Source organism: Salvelinus sp. IW2-2015, linkage group LG19 (genome assembly GCF_002910315.2).
Source record: "Salvelinus sp. IW2-2015 linkage group LG19, ASM291031v2, whole genome shotgun sequence".
Taxonomy (NCBI): domain Eukaryota; kingdom Metazoa; phylum Chordata; class Actinopteri; order Salmoniformes; family Salmonidae; genus Salvelinus; species Salvelinus sp. IW2-2015.
Genome location: NC_036859.1, coordinates 29,280,293 through 29,296,398, shown reverse-complemented (window position 1 = coordinate 29,296,398; position 16,106 = coordinate 29,280,293). Strand labels below are relative to the sequence as shown.

The 16,106-nt window shown below is 42.8% G+C and overlaps 1 protein-coding gene across 3 annotated transcripts; it reads right to left on the bottom strand.

Annotated features, from left to right (window-relative positions):
• Positions 1-473: 473 nt before the first annotated feature.
• Positions 474-10,549, bottom strand: si:ch211-153l6.6 (uncharacterized). 3 transcript variants are annotated; one of them, XM_070448946.1, is made up of 4 exons: positions 10,472-10,549; positions 1,599-3,618; positions 1,342-1,427; positions 474-1,037 (listed from the first exon to the last, which is right to left on the bottom strand). In XM_070448946.1, the coding sequence occupies exons 2-4, from the start codon at positions 3,475-3,477 to the stop codon at positions 945-947; spliced, it is 2,058 nt and encodes a 685-aa protein (XP_070305047.1). In that variant the 5' UTR covers positions 3,478-3,618; positions 10,472-10,549; the 3' UTR covers positions 474-944. The 3 variants fall into 3 exon arrangements, with proteins under 3 accessions (XP_070305047.1, XP_023864952.1, XP_023864953.1); XM_024009184.2 differs by lacking the exon at positions 10,472-10,549 and adding an exon at positions 8,435-8,795; XM_024009185.2 differs by lacking the exon at positions 10,472-10,549 and adding an exon at positions 8,435-8,795 and having other exon boundaries at positions 730-1,064.
• Positions 10,550-16,106: the final 5,557 nt, after the last annotated feature.

Sequence of the window (16,106 nt, the reverse complement as noted above, 5' to 3'; positions counted from 1 at the left end):
AATACTGTATAAATTAATCATGCATGAATTTGTAGTTAACTATCCCATCCTGTGACTACTGTACATGTGATTTTACTTTATTGGTGTTATAGCTAGTGTGGACTTCCCAATCAACACACACAGCCATACACACTTACAGGCACACACATTTCTAGGTAACAAGAGGACAAGTCAATTATTTTCCTTAATGTCAATACAACTTTATTTTGATGCAGAATTATCAATTGAGAATAACAAAAACAAACAAAAGCGAAATCTCCATGGAACAACTTAACACTTAAAATAACAGAGAATGCAATTTAAACTTTAAAGTATTCACCTTGGAGTTTTGCATTAGTTTAGTACATAATACTAGACCACCTGCAAACAAAAAAGATCACATTGTGAAGCATAAAAAACAGTAATATAGTTGAAAAAGGCATCTCAAAATGGCAATGTCAGGTCAAGCTTTGAATATCCTATACTATAAGTGGCTATCATATTAAACATTTTAAATGAGGTTAATTATACAGGTAATCATAATATGCATTCTTTATTTTAGAACAATAATAGATTCGTTTTTTACTGCTTTGGATTACCACATTTATCATAATATTCTTATTGCCTCTTTAGTTTAAACTCTAYTTAGAAGAAAATACAATACGAAAATACCATAAATATCTTTCTTTTGTATAACCAAGACAGTACTTAAAAATATGTAAAGATCTTAACTGAACAATATCGTAATGTACTCATCCGGTAGTCCATCTATGTTCATTACATTGTGTCATATCTCTTACAATACCAATTACATATTTTATTTCACAATAACTTTAAAAGTACAGTACCAGTAATGAATATATATATTCAAGCTGTATCAATAATAGAACTGGAAACATCTAGCAAAGTTCAGGAAGTTGGCAGCTGTAGTAATATGGAATGGGATTATTCAGGTTTGGTGTTCTTCACTCTTGTTCGTGGTTGACAAATAGTCTTGCCTCCCATCTCTGAGCCATGGCATTCTTTTTCCTTGGTAATGTGGAGAGTGATTCTGGGAACTGGGGGAAAGAGTTTCACCTGTAAAACTGCATACAGTTTCAAGGTGAAAATGGATGGTGTTTAAAATGGTTTGTAATGAAAAACCAGTATCAGAAAATGTAATAAACACAATTAAACATGAGCACATGCAATGTTATTTAGTGAGGCATTCAGATGACATTTAGTGAGAAAATCAGATGACAAAATATTTTTTTTCTACACTGGTCATGTTTCGCAATTGGCATGACAACGAACACCACAAGGGAGTTGACTAGGCTAACATCTGTTCGTTGATTAATTATTATTGGAGAAGATAGGACATACCCTATGGTCACATGACAGGGTGGAGCGGTCCAGCTTTCGAGTCCTTGATGGTGATGAAGGGGAAGACACACATTTCAGTGGCACTTCTGAAGAAGAAAGAGAAACCATTAATACTCATACATTCATATGCTTAGAGACCTATATCATGAATTTGGACAAGTGGTGACCACTAGTGATGCAATGAAAACACAACACAGCTACAAACCACAAACTCTTTCTCATATTAACCGTGCTCTTCATCAGTCATCAGCACATACCTGCTGTATCAAAGCTCAGGTTCTCCAGGTTGGGGGACACCACAACAGTGTCATACTTCTCCCTGGTGTGCATCTGGCTCCTCTGCCTCCTCCACTCCTCCTCCCTCTGCTTCACCATCTTAATCTCCTGATCCACCAGGGACATGGAGCTCCGCGAGCGCAGTTTGAAGAAGGGGTTGTTGACAAATGTGCTCTCCTGGGTCTCCTGGCAGGAGGCCGAGCTCAGGCAGAACTCTGAGGCGCTTCGAATGATCAGGTTGGACGTCTCTAGAATGATGACGTTGGCTGACGTCTCCAAAGGCCACTCGCTGTAACGGCTGGAACCCGGGGAGAGCAGGGATCCWCGGGTGCGGTGCCTTGGGCTGGTGGGGTAGGAGTCTGGCTCCAGGATGATCACGTTTTGGGCGGTCATTTCGTGGTAGGTCGCACACCTTGGTGTGGGTGAGGGGGAGGTGGCTATGGAGAAGGTTGGGGTTTTTGCGTCGAGAGACCTCAATGGCCTGCATCCGGGATCACTAGAGTCAAACATCTTCCGTTTCTCCTCCACCTCCTGGCAAAAACCTTTCCCGTACTTGCCGGGGTAGAGAGTGGTTGGTCTGGGATGTGCAGATGATTCTCCAGCTTGACCCTGTTTCGCGATCCCTCTCTCCCGCCTGAAGTTTTCCTCGCGCTCTATGGTCTGTCGTATCTCCCTTTCCACAGGGTTGTCTGAGTCCTCGTAAGGGGACCTGTAGCTGAGGTCATCCAGACCTGAGTCTTCTGAACATGGGCTGAACTGGGTGTGATGAAAGTCACCCAGGGCGAGGCTGTCGGGTTCGGTGTCCCTCCTGGGTCGGTCGATGTTCCTGACGGGTGTGTACATGGCGCTGTGGCCTCCCTGGCACATCCCCTGCTGTCTGACAGTGGGCTGGTGGACCTGGACCTGTCCTTTGGTCTGCTCCTCCATTTGGCGCCACTGCTTCCGAGCCCCCTGGAAGTCCACATGTTCTGTACTAACGTTCTTGCTCGTCATTTCTTGTATCACACAGTAGTCTTGAGGAACCTTCTTGTCAGGGTCAGAGCTTACAGAAGAGCTTGCAGATGTAGAACGACGTACTTTGCAAGCTCCGCCTTGGCTGGCCTCTTCCTCATCCTCTGGAATCTCGGATAAGACCTTGAACTGGCCAGAGGACATATCTTGGTCTTGGATCTCGCATTCTGTGGGGCAATCGGGTTGTTCAAGCTCATGAGGACTATCTGCAGTTTCATCCTTGGCCCYATTCTCTGCCTCCCCTGCAGCTTTGTCCTTCTCGAGAGCATCTTGAGCATTTCCGTCACACCTTTCCTCCTTGTTGACTGTAGATGCAAAAGTGGACCTCCATTGGTCATCAGTCTCGCTGTCTGATGACACGATGGCCATTTCTACCTGCAGACAGTCACTCAGGTCGTCTCGGTCAAGGTCATGACAGGACCCCGTAGAAACGTCAGAGGAGACCTCCTCTCGGATAAGCTGCTCCAAGATGGACTCTTGTGTCACCATCACTTCTGATGGAGCAGAGTTGTCCATGTCATCTTCTGCAAGCAGGTCTTCCACCTTGCAAACGGGTTCACTCCCAAATATACTTGAGGAGTTGAGTAACTCTTTTAGACTGAAGTCATCTTGTCCTGTCCCAAAGTTGAGAATCCCCTCCTCTCTGTTTCCATCCACATTTTCATTGTCCTCGTCTGGTTCATCCACTGACGTTTTTATGTTCTCTTTTGTTCCTCTGTATTCTGCGAAAGGTTCTTGGTCACATTCTTCCTCACTCTCACTAAGCAGACGTCTCTGGTCCTCCGTTTCCCCAGAATCCATTTTATAGTCTGTTAGGTCGCCCGTCTCTGAAAGCTGGCTGGTCTCCATGGCTACGGCCCCAGAGTGGGATTCTTGTTCTTGTTGTTTCTCTTGTGGAGTGTCGCTGGCACTGGCACTGGCACTGGCACTGGCACTGCAGCTCTCTCTCACTTCATTCCCCTTTATCCTCTTCACTCCAGCTGTGGCTCTCTATGGAAGTCAAATAAAACACGTTAAGGGAAGAATAATGCGGAGACACAAAAAAACCTGTATCTGAATAGATCAATGGATAGCCTACTGAACCTGGTATGATGTATTTTTGTCTTTCTTCGATGGCTCTTTTGATGAAGTGTGGTGGCGAGTGGAATTCCTTATATAGTGAATCTCAAGTTAAGTAATGCCTATATCAGCCAGTACCCTCAGTTCCATGTAAAAATATATAGTTTATCCTTATAGGTGGTATAATGTTATCCTTTCAACACCCACCACAGTAACTGGTTAACTGGTTATCATTTTGGTTCTCTGTGATATGACACACCAGGGTTTCACCACGCCATTTTAATTTCATCAAAACACCGTCTTCACTCTGGTGCTCACAGAGGATGGGAGGAAATCTTTTGAAAGCATAAAACCCCATGAGACATGCTTCAAACCGAGCATGGCTTCGCTGCAAGTGGGTGAGAATTAGCATGATTTTGATAGTTTCACAGCCAAGCATGTGATTCTGCCAGGGATAACATGTTGATGTCAAAAGAACATTGTACTGACATACCCCAAAAAACACAGAAAATGGCTAGGTGAAGGGAGATGGGCTTGTTCTCATACATACTGTATGTCTTTAGATGAACGTTTGGATAAGGTTTTCATACAAGAGATGCAAGCTRTCTACATACAGTACATGTATGCATGAAATATGGTGACCAGACCATTTTCTGAGGCCCTTAATAACAGTTTACATGTGATTAAAACTGACTTCTTGATTAGGGGATGTAAGCAAATCAGCCCACACAGTAGCCCTAATCAACATACCTAGCTATTGCTAAGACAACATTTATTGCATAGTGAATACACCCACACACCAACACTGATAATTCACACCATTGGAGTTGGCATAGGCTACTGTCCACCAGTTGGACAGCACTTATTTTTCAAGTGAAGCTGTGTAGCGTGCTTATTGCCTAAGTTGTTTGAAAGCTTGGAGACCCCATATCTGCAAATAATCAACAGTTTCTTTATCTGAAGAAAAACAAAAACATGCTGAAAGCATTGCACATGTTTCTGAGTGTGTGTGTTTGTTTGTTTACGCACATGTTGCAAACATGTGGCACTGCATACTGTGACAATGGCATTGGGCAGAGAACAGAATAAACCCATCTGAAAGAACAAATTGGATCCATTATGTAAGGATGAAATACCTCGGCCCCCGTCATTTCGGTTGTGTCCCAATAGCGTTTGAACATTGTGTCCTGGTACTGCAGTACAGGGAATCAGTACATTCGAGCCCTCAGGGCATCCAACCCAGCCTCCATCCACCACACTGTACTAAGACCTGAATTCAACCTGTACTGGTCATTCATCCATAATGCTGTATCAATCCTAATGTCGATGGTTGGAGTGATTTCTTTGAAGCTCTTAACTTGCACTAGTTTTGCTTCTCCAGTGCACCACCATACAAACTATTCCTCCCATATACTGGTGTTTCTGACTGTTTCCTGGATGGAGATCAAGTCCACTTGGTGTGAATCTCTTAGCAAACATGCTGTACTGTATATGGTATAAATATAGCTTTGGAACGGTTGCCTAGAAACTTGCTGATATGAAAATCCAAGCTCTCCTGGGAGCAGCTTGTAAGAGAGATGCCTTTTCATATTTTTTATCCTCTGGGTCATATTTAATGTACATAGAGCAGTATTAAATGTACAGTAAGCTCTCTGCAATACCAGTAATGGCTAGATCTGCCAGATGGACCAGATTCATCTTGAATGATACAGCAGGGACATGTGTTGAAAAGTAGGGTAGCCTAACCCACTGGCCACACCACGTTATTTCAACATGGAAATGTGGCTAATTTTTGGTTGAGACATTGCTCAATGAAATTTCAACCTTTATTTACCCAGTCAAAAAGACAGCCAGAATTTTGTTGAATTCCCAATGTGTTATCATATGCGTTCAACCATCTAAAAGCACAACCAAATTCCTATGGAAAAACAATGTCAGATTTTTGGTTTAGTTGTCATCTAAATGTGTTACGATGTCACGTTCTGACCWTAGTTCCTTTGTTTTGTCTTTTGTTTTAGTATGGTCAGGGCGTGAGTTGGGTGGGTTGTCTATGTTAGTTTTTCTATGATTTTCTATTTCTGTGTTAGGCCTGATATGGTTCTCAATCAGAGGCAGCTGTCAATCGTTGTCCCTGATTGGGAACCATATTTAGGTAGCCTGTTTTCTGTTGGGTTTTGTGGGTGGTTATTTTCAGTCTTTGTGTGTCTGCACCAGACAGAACTGTTTTCGGTTGTTTCTTTGTTGTTTTGTTTGTCAGTGTTCAGTTTTGATTATTATTAAAGATCATGAACACTTACCACGCTGCACCTTGGTCCTCACCTTCTTCCACCGACGACAGCCGTTACATACGACTTYAATTTCATCCATTTAAAAACCCAACAAATTTCTAATGGGATTACAATGTCAGATATTTTGTATTTATACAACAATTTAATGTGTTATCACTGTGCTTCATCTAATAGCACTACCAAATGACCTGGATTGTAGTTGAGATTATATTACAATATTTGTTCATTTGTTAATTATATTTGTTAATATATAATATAATTAATTTGTTAATATTTGTTCATTAATATTGTGAAGATCTCCACAGACCTGTGACCTTTGCATGCTATCCTGAACATGCACACTTTCTATGATGACATAATAAGACTTTTAGAGTTACAGTAACCTCTAAATGTGGCCATGGATGAGTTGAATAAAAACTGTTCCATAGCCTTAACTTTAGGCTATTTACTGCATTACAAAAGTCATATTGAATTGTGTTGGTTGACAAACAAATATCAACATTTTAAAGGAGATGTATCTAACGCTTGGATAGTTTCATCTGAGCCACTGGCTTAATCCTATTCTTTAGGTTTTATTTTTGGTTTAGTTGGAGACGTGAATCCAACATGTAGACAAGTTAATAGGCTATTTACTTTATTGCAAAAGTGAGATTAAATTGTGTTTGGTTGTCAACGCAACCAAATATCTCCATCTCAACCAAAAATTGAAGTAATAAAACAGGACTATATCAAATTAAACTTCAAATGCACTTTAAATAAAGTTCGATTTGATTTATTCCTGTTCTTTTAACTTCGATTTTCTGGTTGAAATGGAGACGTGAATCCAACATATTAAATTTGACATTCACTAAAGCTTGAAACCCTAGGCCTAAATGTATTGTTTAGTTTTGTTGAACCCTGGGCTGAATTGAAACAATAGCTTTTGATTTCTTCGCAAACGCTTATACAGTATGGTTAAATTGAATTTAAACTGTTAAACCCACCTCTTGGAATGACTTCGATAGCAATAGTGAATATATTTAGTTATTAAGAAATCTCTAAATAATCATTCTCACGGTAACACATTGGTAGTAGTAAGTGACAAATATCAAAGCTGGGCTTGGTTAAACCCCTGGATGGGAGACCAAATGCAATAGCTGTAGATACATTTGCTCTCCAGTAGGAGGTTCTGCTAAGCCTATTGTTTTTTTTTCTGATAGTGGATATAACGTTGAAAATCTGACGTTGTTTCAAAGGTACAAACTAAACATATTTTATACAAGGTTGAAAATTGGTTACCATGATGACATAATTCTGTGGTTGAAATTTCACCCTCAAAACAACAGTTTGGATGACTTTTTGAAAATCCAATGTATTTTCCATTTAGATTCCACGTCACATTACCTTGACAAATTACGTTGAAAAAACATTGATTCAACCAGGTTGTGCCCAGTGGGAAGCTTTACTTTACACACACAAATATTTTACTGAATAGCATTATGAATGTTTACATGTACAGTTTGAAAATTCAATGAGAAGGAAATCTTTGAGTGCTTTGCAGAAGGTCAAATTACCACAGGCCTAGGGATGGATTCACCTGCCAGGCTATCAGTAACTMATTTCACCTGCATGGCCATGTATCTTTGTGTTGTTCATGTGCACTGTTATATCATGTGGCCTGCTGTAGGCGTATGAACCAGCACATCCTACAGGTAATGTGTTCTGCTTTCTAATCAATCATTGCAAAATGGAGTCTGTGGTCTGCACAGCCAAGATAGGTTTACTGCTTTGATCGTCTGCAGACACAACAAGGATGATATCAACAGCTGGTTACAGTAGGATGAAATCCCTCAGTTCTGTTTATGTGGGAGGTGGAAAATACGACTGAAAGATGACTTGATTGTTGAGTATGAGGAGAGTCCCTCACACCCCTTCTCTTGTTACATCAAAGGTTGAGTGATGTACTCTGAATAACCTGTTCACAATGTCCCCAGGATACCCAACCAATGGGAAAAGGATCCACCATTTGCAGTGATACAGAATGAGAAAATTCTGTAAAATCTCAGAGAGTAAATATGTTCATGAGAATGAATTGCTTGGCTGATAATAATGTGAAAAATGCCTTAATTTAAAGTGACATTTTTTTTCTCTTGATAAAGGCAAACCACCTGTCGTATGGCTGAGGACCAAAGACATGTTGGACAACAGATAAAATAGTCACGCGCAGAATGCTTAGGATACCCCACTGCGCAAATTACAGACATTTCCACCATTCTGCGGGGTGATGTAAATAGCAAACAGACATGCATCGACCAGGCAAATGCCCAGCATAGTGACAGATAAACTCACGTGCCGTAGCCGAGCAAAATCCATGCGATTTATGTACCCATCCAAGCCTTGAGCATGCTGCCAATCAAAACAAATTGGCCGTGGCGAAAATATACAGTATACTTGGATAGGATAACATATCTGGTACCTACCAGCAGCCTCCAACAGAGCAACCAGAAGGATATCATCTCCAACTTACCGAAGCGACCACATATTATTTGAACTACATTCACGGGTAGAGAACTCAACCAAGCGGCCACCCGTTGCGAGTAATTCATAGGTTTAATTTGAAGGAGGAAGAGATTCGCGTTTATGTGGGTGTGTGTGGTAGGTGTCGGTCGGAATTATCGATTCGCAAGGCAAATTTGTCTGAAGTTAACTAGAGCAGACGCAATAAGTATTGGCATAAACGCCACTGAAATGCATTGCATCGCCCGCGACCCCCCGCGCTTCTCTCACAGCATCCTGCCCAATCCCCATACAGATAGATACGTTGGGCGCGTATGCATCGGCTACTGCAGCATCCAGCTGTCGCCCCCAGGCTCCTTCTCTTTCAGAGACCAGCTATGGAGCGTTTGATTTTACCTGCACTTTTTAGAACCCTGTCGATTTCCATGACCAACGTCACTGCTGCTCTGAAATCATTAGCTCACTGATTATTCATTGTGGTCCATTAACATCCTTTTCCAGAAAGGGCTTCAGTGTTTTATCAGCTGTCAGGTTTTGTACATACAATTATTTCAATTGACTGACCCCTAAGTTCATTGCTTGGGCTGTCTGGGTTATATTATTAATATTCTGTCACTAAGTGGACAATTAGAACATCTAAATATTTCAGTCGTTTCAAGGATAAACCAGAGCTGAGTGATGCAAGAGAGTGAAGTCTCTGGTGAGGGTACTGTATTGAAGAATAATCCCTAGACACAGTTAACTCACTGCTGTTAAAAAGCCATTCAAATCTGGATAAATGATGGATCTTTAATAAGTGAGGTGGATGCGAGTGCCATGGCAGGACTGGCTTTTTAATCTTTTAATGCTCCACTTTTGTTCTGTGTCCAACATTTGGGATCAGTTGTTCACTTTGGGCCTGCTGTGATAAATGAGGCAGTATGCCTACCATTAAAGGTGTTCAATTCATCTGCTGAATGTGTTTGTATTTATGACCGTGTTTTTCTTTCTGCTTGCATTTTCTATTTAGATGTGTGTATTTTCTGTAATTTATGTAACTCAGGGCTCATCTGTAAAAGAGACATTGGTCTAAAAATGACTCCCTGATAAAATTAAGGTTAAATACAAAATAAAATAATAATTCAATAAAATAAGAGGAGAACCCCAACAAAAGCCACCATATCTACCCCATATGCTAAACAAAATGTATACAAAGTTAAACAGTTAGTTTTAGTGGCCCAAATTGGCTAAAATGGCATACCCTGGATATATCTCTGTCTCTTGTAATGTGAATGGTCTGTAAACTCTGACTTTTTGAGTTCCAGGGGGGCATTCCAGCTGTACAAAATACCTGAAACTGTATGTTAGCTTTCAAAAGCGCTTCCTCAACTCACTACAACTTTTCTAACCCCTCATCCAGCATTAAAACCCAATAAAACAAATTTTAAAAAACACTACTCTCAGTCTTAAACCAGTGGTCAGCTTGACAACCTCTCCAATGTATGCAGGAATGCTCAGTGCTGCTGTGAGTGTTTCTACAGTTTAATCCACCCTCACTCTATGTTCTCCTCAGCTCAGCTGGCTCACTGGAGCAGAGCTTTGTTTCTATCCACTTCAACCACACACTGAAGCCACAGTAAGAACAGAATCAACCAAATACCAATAACAYAACCTACTTATGTTAAAGCAGAGCTCTCTCCTCCTCTTTTTCTCACACTCTAGCCTACATCTCTATCTTTCTCTCCCCCGCTCTCACTTTTTCTCTCTGTATCTCTCTTTCCCTGTTTTTCTCAAACACTCTCCATCTTTATCACTCTTTTTGCCTTCCAGAACACAATCCCAGCAGTACTAACTCAATACTCGGAACTGGTAACCACCTCTACAAGACTGTCAAGTGCAAAGTCCATTATTGTGACCTTCTTACTTTGGTCACCGTCTCTAAAGTGTTGCTAATGGTCATCAGCCTGATGCTGAATAACTAGGTGATGACCAAACGTCATGTTGTCCTACTGCTCCCTTACCTCTCAGGGTCTTTCCACAGTGATTCGGGCTCGGACTGGTCCAGTGGTGGAGTGATGAAGTGGAGTGTGCCTGTCTGCATCTGTCTGACACACACACACACAGTCACCACAGCGGCAGGCAGCAACACAAATCGGGTGCGTGGAAATCAGCCAATCACGAAACAGAAGCTTTGGTGACAGTTGTGTGTGCAACATGCGTTCACAGGCTCACACATTGAATATCACAAGCTCAGGGCAGCTACACGGTAAATACACTGACTGTACAAAACATTCAGAATATTGAGTTACACCCCCTTTAGCCCTCAGAACTGCCTCAATTCATTGGGGTATGGACTCTACAAGGTGTCGAAAGCATTCCACAGGGATGCTGGCCCATGGTGACTCCAATACTTCCCACAGTTATGTCAAGTTGGCTGGATGTACTTTTGGTGGTGGATCATTCTTGACACAAACTGTTGAGTGTGAAAAACCCAGCAGCGTTGCAGTTCTTGACACAAACCGGTGCGCCTGGCACCTACTGCCATACCCTGTTCAAAGGCACTTCATATTTTGTCTTGCCCATTCACCCTCTGAATGGCACACATACACAATCCATGTCTCAATTGTCTCAAGGCTTAAAATTGATTCTTTAACCTGTCTTCTCCCCTTCATCTACACTGATTGAAATGGATTTAAGTGTCATCAAAATGGGATTATAACTTTCACCTGGTCAGTCTATGTCATGGAAAGAGCAGGTGTTCCTAATGTTTTGTACACTCAGTGTAGATCTTGCATGCACACACACCACACACCACACACCACACACACACACACACACACACACACAAACACCAACATGACCTTTTCAAAGGACTTACTACTTTTCATCATCACATATGGCACGTGTTACATCTGTCAACTTGACATTCTAATCTCCTTCATCCTCATTAATCACACTTGCCCAGATCAGCAGCAGCAGCAGAATAAAGATGCAAAACAACAACCTGACTATTTGATGTGTTGTTGTTACATGCATGGCACCAACAGCTGGGATGGAATACAAAGACTCCCCCACACAGCCTCCTACACAGCTAACTGTTAGCTACTCTGTCAGGTTTTGTGTGGACCCCAGAAAGAGTAGCTGCTGCGTTAGTAGCAGCTAATGGGGATCCTTAAAAAAGACCAAATACTACTCCTGTCAGGGATTTTAAATGGTAGAAGAATCACTAAGGTCTGTGAATATGGATTTTTTTCTAGCATCACATTTTATCTTTCCTCTATAGCAGTGCTTCCCAACCCTAGTACTTGACTTTTTAATTWATTTTTAATTTCACCTTTATTTAACCAGGTAGGCTAGTTGAGAACAAGTTCTCATTTACAACGGCGACCTGGCCAAGATAAAGCAAAGCAGTGTGACACAGACAACAACACAGAGTTACACATGGAGTAAACAAGAAACAAGCCAATAACACAATAAACAACTCAATGACACAGTAGAAAAAAAAGAAAGTCTATATATACGGTGTGTGCAAAAGGCATGAGGAGGTAGGSAATAAATAGGCCATAGGAGCGAATAATTACAATTTAGCAGATTAACACTGGAGTGATAAATGAGCGGATGATGATGTGCAAGTAGAGATACTGGTGTGCAAAAGAGCAGAAAAGTAAATAAAATAAAAACAGTATGGGGATGAGGTAGGTAGATTGGGTGGGCTATTTACAGATGGACTATGTACAGATGCAGCGATCGGTTAGCTGCTCAGATAGCTGATGTTTAAAGTTGGTGAGGGAAATAAAAGTCTCCAACTTCAGCAATTTTTGCAATTCGTTCCAGTCACTGGCAGCAGAGACCTGGAAGGAAAGGCGGCCAAATGAGGTGTTGGCTTTGGGGATGATCAGTGAGATATACCTGCTGGAACGTGTGCTACGGGTGGGTGTTGTTATCGTGACTAGTGAACTGAGATAAGGCGGGGATTTACCTAGCATAGACTTATAGATGACCTGGAGGCAGTGGGTCTGCGGACGAACGAATATGTAGCGAGGGCCAGCCGACTAGAGCATACAGGTCTCAGTGGTGGGTGGTATAAGCTGATTTGGTAACAAAACGGATGGCCCTGTGATAGACTGCATCCAGTTTGCTGAGTAGACTATTGGAAGCTATTTTTGACTATTGGAAGCTATTTTGTAGATGACATCGCCGAAGTCGAGGATCGGTAGGATAGTCAGTTTTACTAGGGTAAGTTTGGTGGCGGGAGTGAAGGAGGCTCTGTTGTGAAATAGAAAGCCGATTCTAGATTTGATTTTGGATTGGAGATGTTTGATATGAGTCTGGAAGGAGAGTTTACAGTCTAACCAGACACCTAGGTATTTATAGTTGTCCACATATTCTAGGTTGAATCCGTCCAGGGTGGTGATGCTAGTCGGGCGGGTGGGTGCGGGCAGCGAACGGTTGAAAAGCATGCATTTGGTTTTACTAGCGTTTAAGAGCAGTTGGAGGCCACGGAAGGAGTGTTGTATGGCATTGAAGCTCGCTTGGAGGTTAGTTAGCACAGTGTCCAAGGAAGGGCCAGAAGTATACAGAATGGTGTCGTCTGCGTCGAGGTGGATCAGGGAATCGCCCGCAGCAAGAGCAACATCATTGATATATACAGAGAAAAGAGTCGGCCCGAGAATTGAACCCTGTGGTACCCCCATAGAGACTGCCAGAGGTCCGGACAACATGCCCTCCGATTTGACACACTGAACTCTGTCTGCAAAGTAGTTAGTGAACCAGGCGAGGCAGTCATTAGAAAAACCAAGGCTATTGAGTCTGCCGATGAGGATGTGGTGATTGACAGAGTCGAAAGCCTTGGCCAGGTTGATGAAGACGGCTGCACAGTACTGTCTTTTATCGATGGCGGTTATGATATCGTTTAGTACCTTGAGCGTGGCTGAGGTGCACCCGTGACCGGCTCGGAAACCGGATTGCACAGCGGAGAAGGTACGGTGGGATTCGAAATGGTCAGTGATCTGTTTATTAACTTGGCTTTCGAAGACTTTAGATAGGCAGGGCAGGATGGATATAGGTCTGTAACAGTTTGGGTCTAGGGTGTCACCCCCTTTGAAGAGGGGGATGACCGCGGCAGCTTTCCAATCTTTAGGGATCTCAGACGATACGAAAGAGAGGTTGAACAGGCTGGTAATAGGGGTTGCAACAATGGCGGTGGATAGTTTTAGAAAGAGAGTGTCCAGATTGTCTAGCCCAGCTGATTTGTACGGGTCCAAGTTTTGCAGCTCTTTCAGAACATCTGCTATCTGGATTTGGGTGAAGGAGAAGCTGGGGAGGCTTGGGCGAGTAGCTGCAGGGGGGGCGGAGCTGTTGGCCGGGGTTGGATTTGCCAGGAGGAAGGCATGGCCAGCCGTTGAGAAATGCTTATTGAAATTTTCGATTATCATGGATTTATCGGTGGTGACCATGTTACCTAGCCTCAGTGCAGTGGGCAGCTGGGAGGAGGTGCTCTTGTTCTCCATGGACTTTACAGTGTCCCAAAACTTTTTGGAGTTAGAGCTACAGGATGCAAATTTCTGCTTGAAAAAGCTRGCCTTTGCTTTCCTGACTGACTGCGTGTATTGGTTCCTGACTTCCCTGAACAGTTGCATATTGCGGGGACTATTTGATGCTATTGCAGTTAGCCACAGGATGTTTTTGTGCTGGTCRAGGGCAGTCAGGTCTGGAGTGAACCAAGGGCTATATCTGTTCTTAGTTCTGCATTTTTTGAACGGTTATTTTTTGAATGATTATCTAAGATGGTGAGGAAATTACTTTTAAAGAATGACCAGGCATCCTCGACTGACGGGATGAGGTCAATATCCTTCCAGGATACCCGGGTCAGGTCGATTAGAAAGGCCTGCTCTCAGAAGTATTTAGGGAGCGTTTGACAGTGATGAGGGGTGGTCGTTTGACCGCGGACCCATAGCGGATACAGGCAATGAGGCAGTGATCGCTGAGATCCTGATTGAAAACAGCGGAGGTGTATTTGGAGGGCAAGTTGGTCAGGATAATGTCTATGAGGGTGCCCATGTTTATGGATTTAGGGTTGTACCTGGTGGGTTCCTTGATGATTTGTGTGAGATTGAGGGCATCTAGCTTAGATTGTAGGACTGCTGGGGTGTTAAGCATATCCCAGTTTAGGTCACCTAATAGAACGAACTCTGAAGACAGATGGGGGGCGATCAATTCACAAATGGTGTCCATGGCACAGCTGGGAGTGGAGGGGGATCGATAGCAGCAACAGTGAGAGACTTATTTCTGGAGAGATTCATTTTTAGAATTAAAAGTTTGAACTGTTTGGGTATAGACCTGGAAAGTATGACAGAACTTTGCAGGCTATCTCTGCAGTAGATTGCAACTCCTCCCCCTTTGGCAGTTCTATCTTGACGGAAAATGTTGTAGTTGGGTATGGAAATCTCAGAATTTTTGGTGGCCTTCCTAAGCCAGGATTCAGACACGGCAAGGACATCAGGGTTGGCGGAGTGTGCTAAAGCAGTGAGTAAAACAAACTTAGGGAGGAGGCTTCTGATGTTGACATGCATGAAACCAAGGCTTTTTCGATCACAGAAGTGATCCCCCACCTGTGGACGTCGGGCCCTCATACCACCCTCATGGAGTCTGTTTATGACCGTTTGAGCAGACACATGCACATTTGTGGCCTGCTGGAGGTCATTTTGCAGGGCGCTGGCAGTGCTCCTCCTTGCACAAAGGTGGAGGTAGCGGTCCTGCTGCTGGGTTGTGTCCCTCCTACGGCCTCCTCCACGTCTCCTGATGTACTGGCCTGTCTCCTGGTAGCGCCTCCATGCTCTGGACACTACGCTGACAGACACAGCAAACCTTTTTGCCACAGCTCGCATTGATGTGCCATCCTGGATGAACTGCACTACCTGAGCCACTTGTGTGGGTTGTAGACTCCGTCTCATGCTACCACTAGAGTGAGAGCACCGCCAGCATTCAAAAGTGACCAAAACATCAGCCAGGAAGCATAGGAACTGAGAAGTGRTCTGTGGTCACCACCTGCAGAATCACTCCTTTTTTGGGGGTGTCTTGSTAATTGCCTATAATTTTCACCTTTTGTCTATTCCATTTGCACAACAGCATGTGAAATTTATTGTCAATCAGTGTTGCTTCCTAAGTGGACAGTTTGATTTCACAGAAGTGTGATTGACTTGGAGTTACATTGTGTTGTTTAAGTGTTCCCTTTATTTTTTTGAGCAGTGTATTTTTATTGTAACCCTGGACAAGCACACCTGATTCAACTGCCAACTAATCATCAAGCCCTCAATGAGTTGAATGAGTTTTTTTTGTCAAGGGCTACAACAAAACTATGTACTGGGGGTACTCGAGGACCAGGGTTGGGAAACACTGTTCTATAGGGTCAGTGAAGAGAATTATATTTTAAGTGAGAGACATTTGGGGGCACGAGACAGTCTATATATATTGGTTTCTGTGTTTTATAATGGATATCGACAAATATCTGCAGCATCCTCCCCTTGAGCTGAAAGAAAGTTAATATCACATCACCACACTCTATTTAAATCAAAGCCTTTGTCAAGGGACATTATAAGAAAATCTCAGTTTCAACGACTTATTGGCATTTCCTTTGTATAACAGCTTAACACTCAG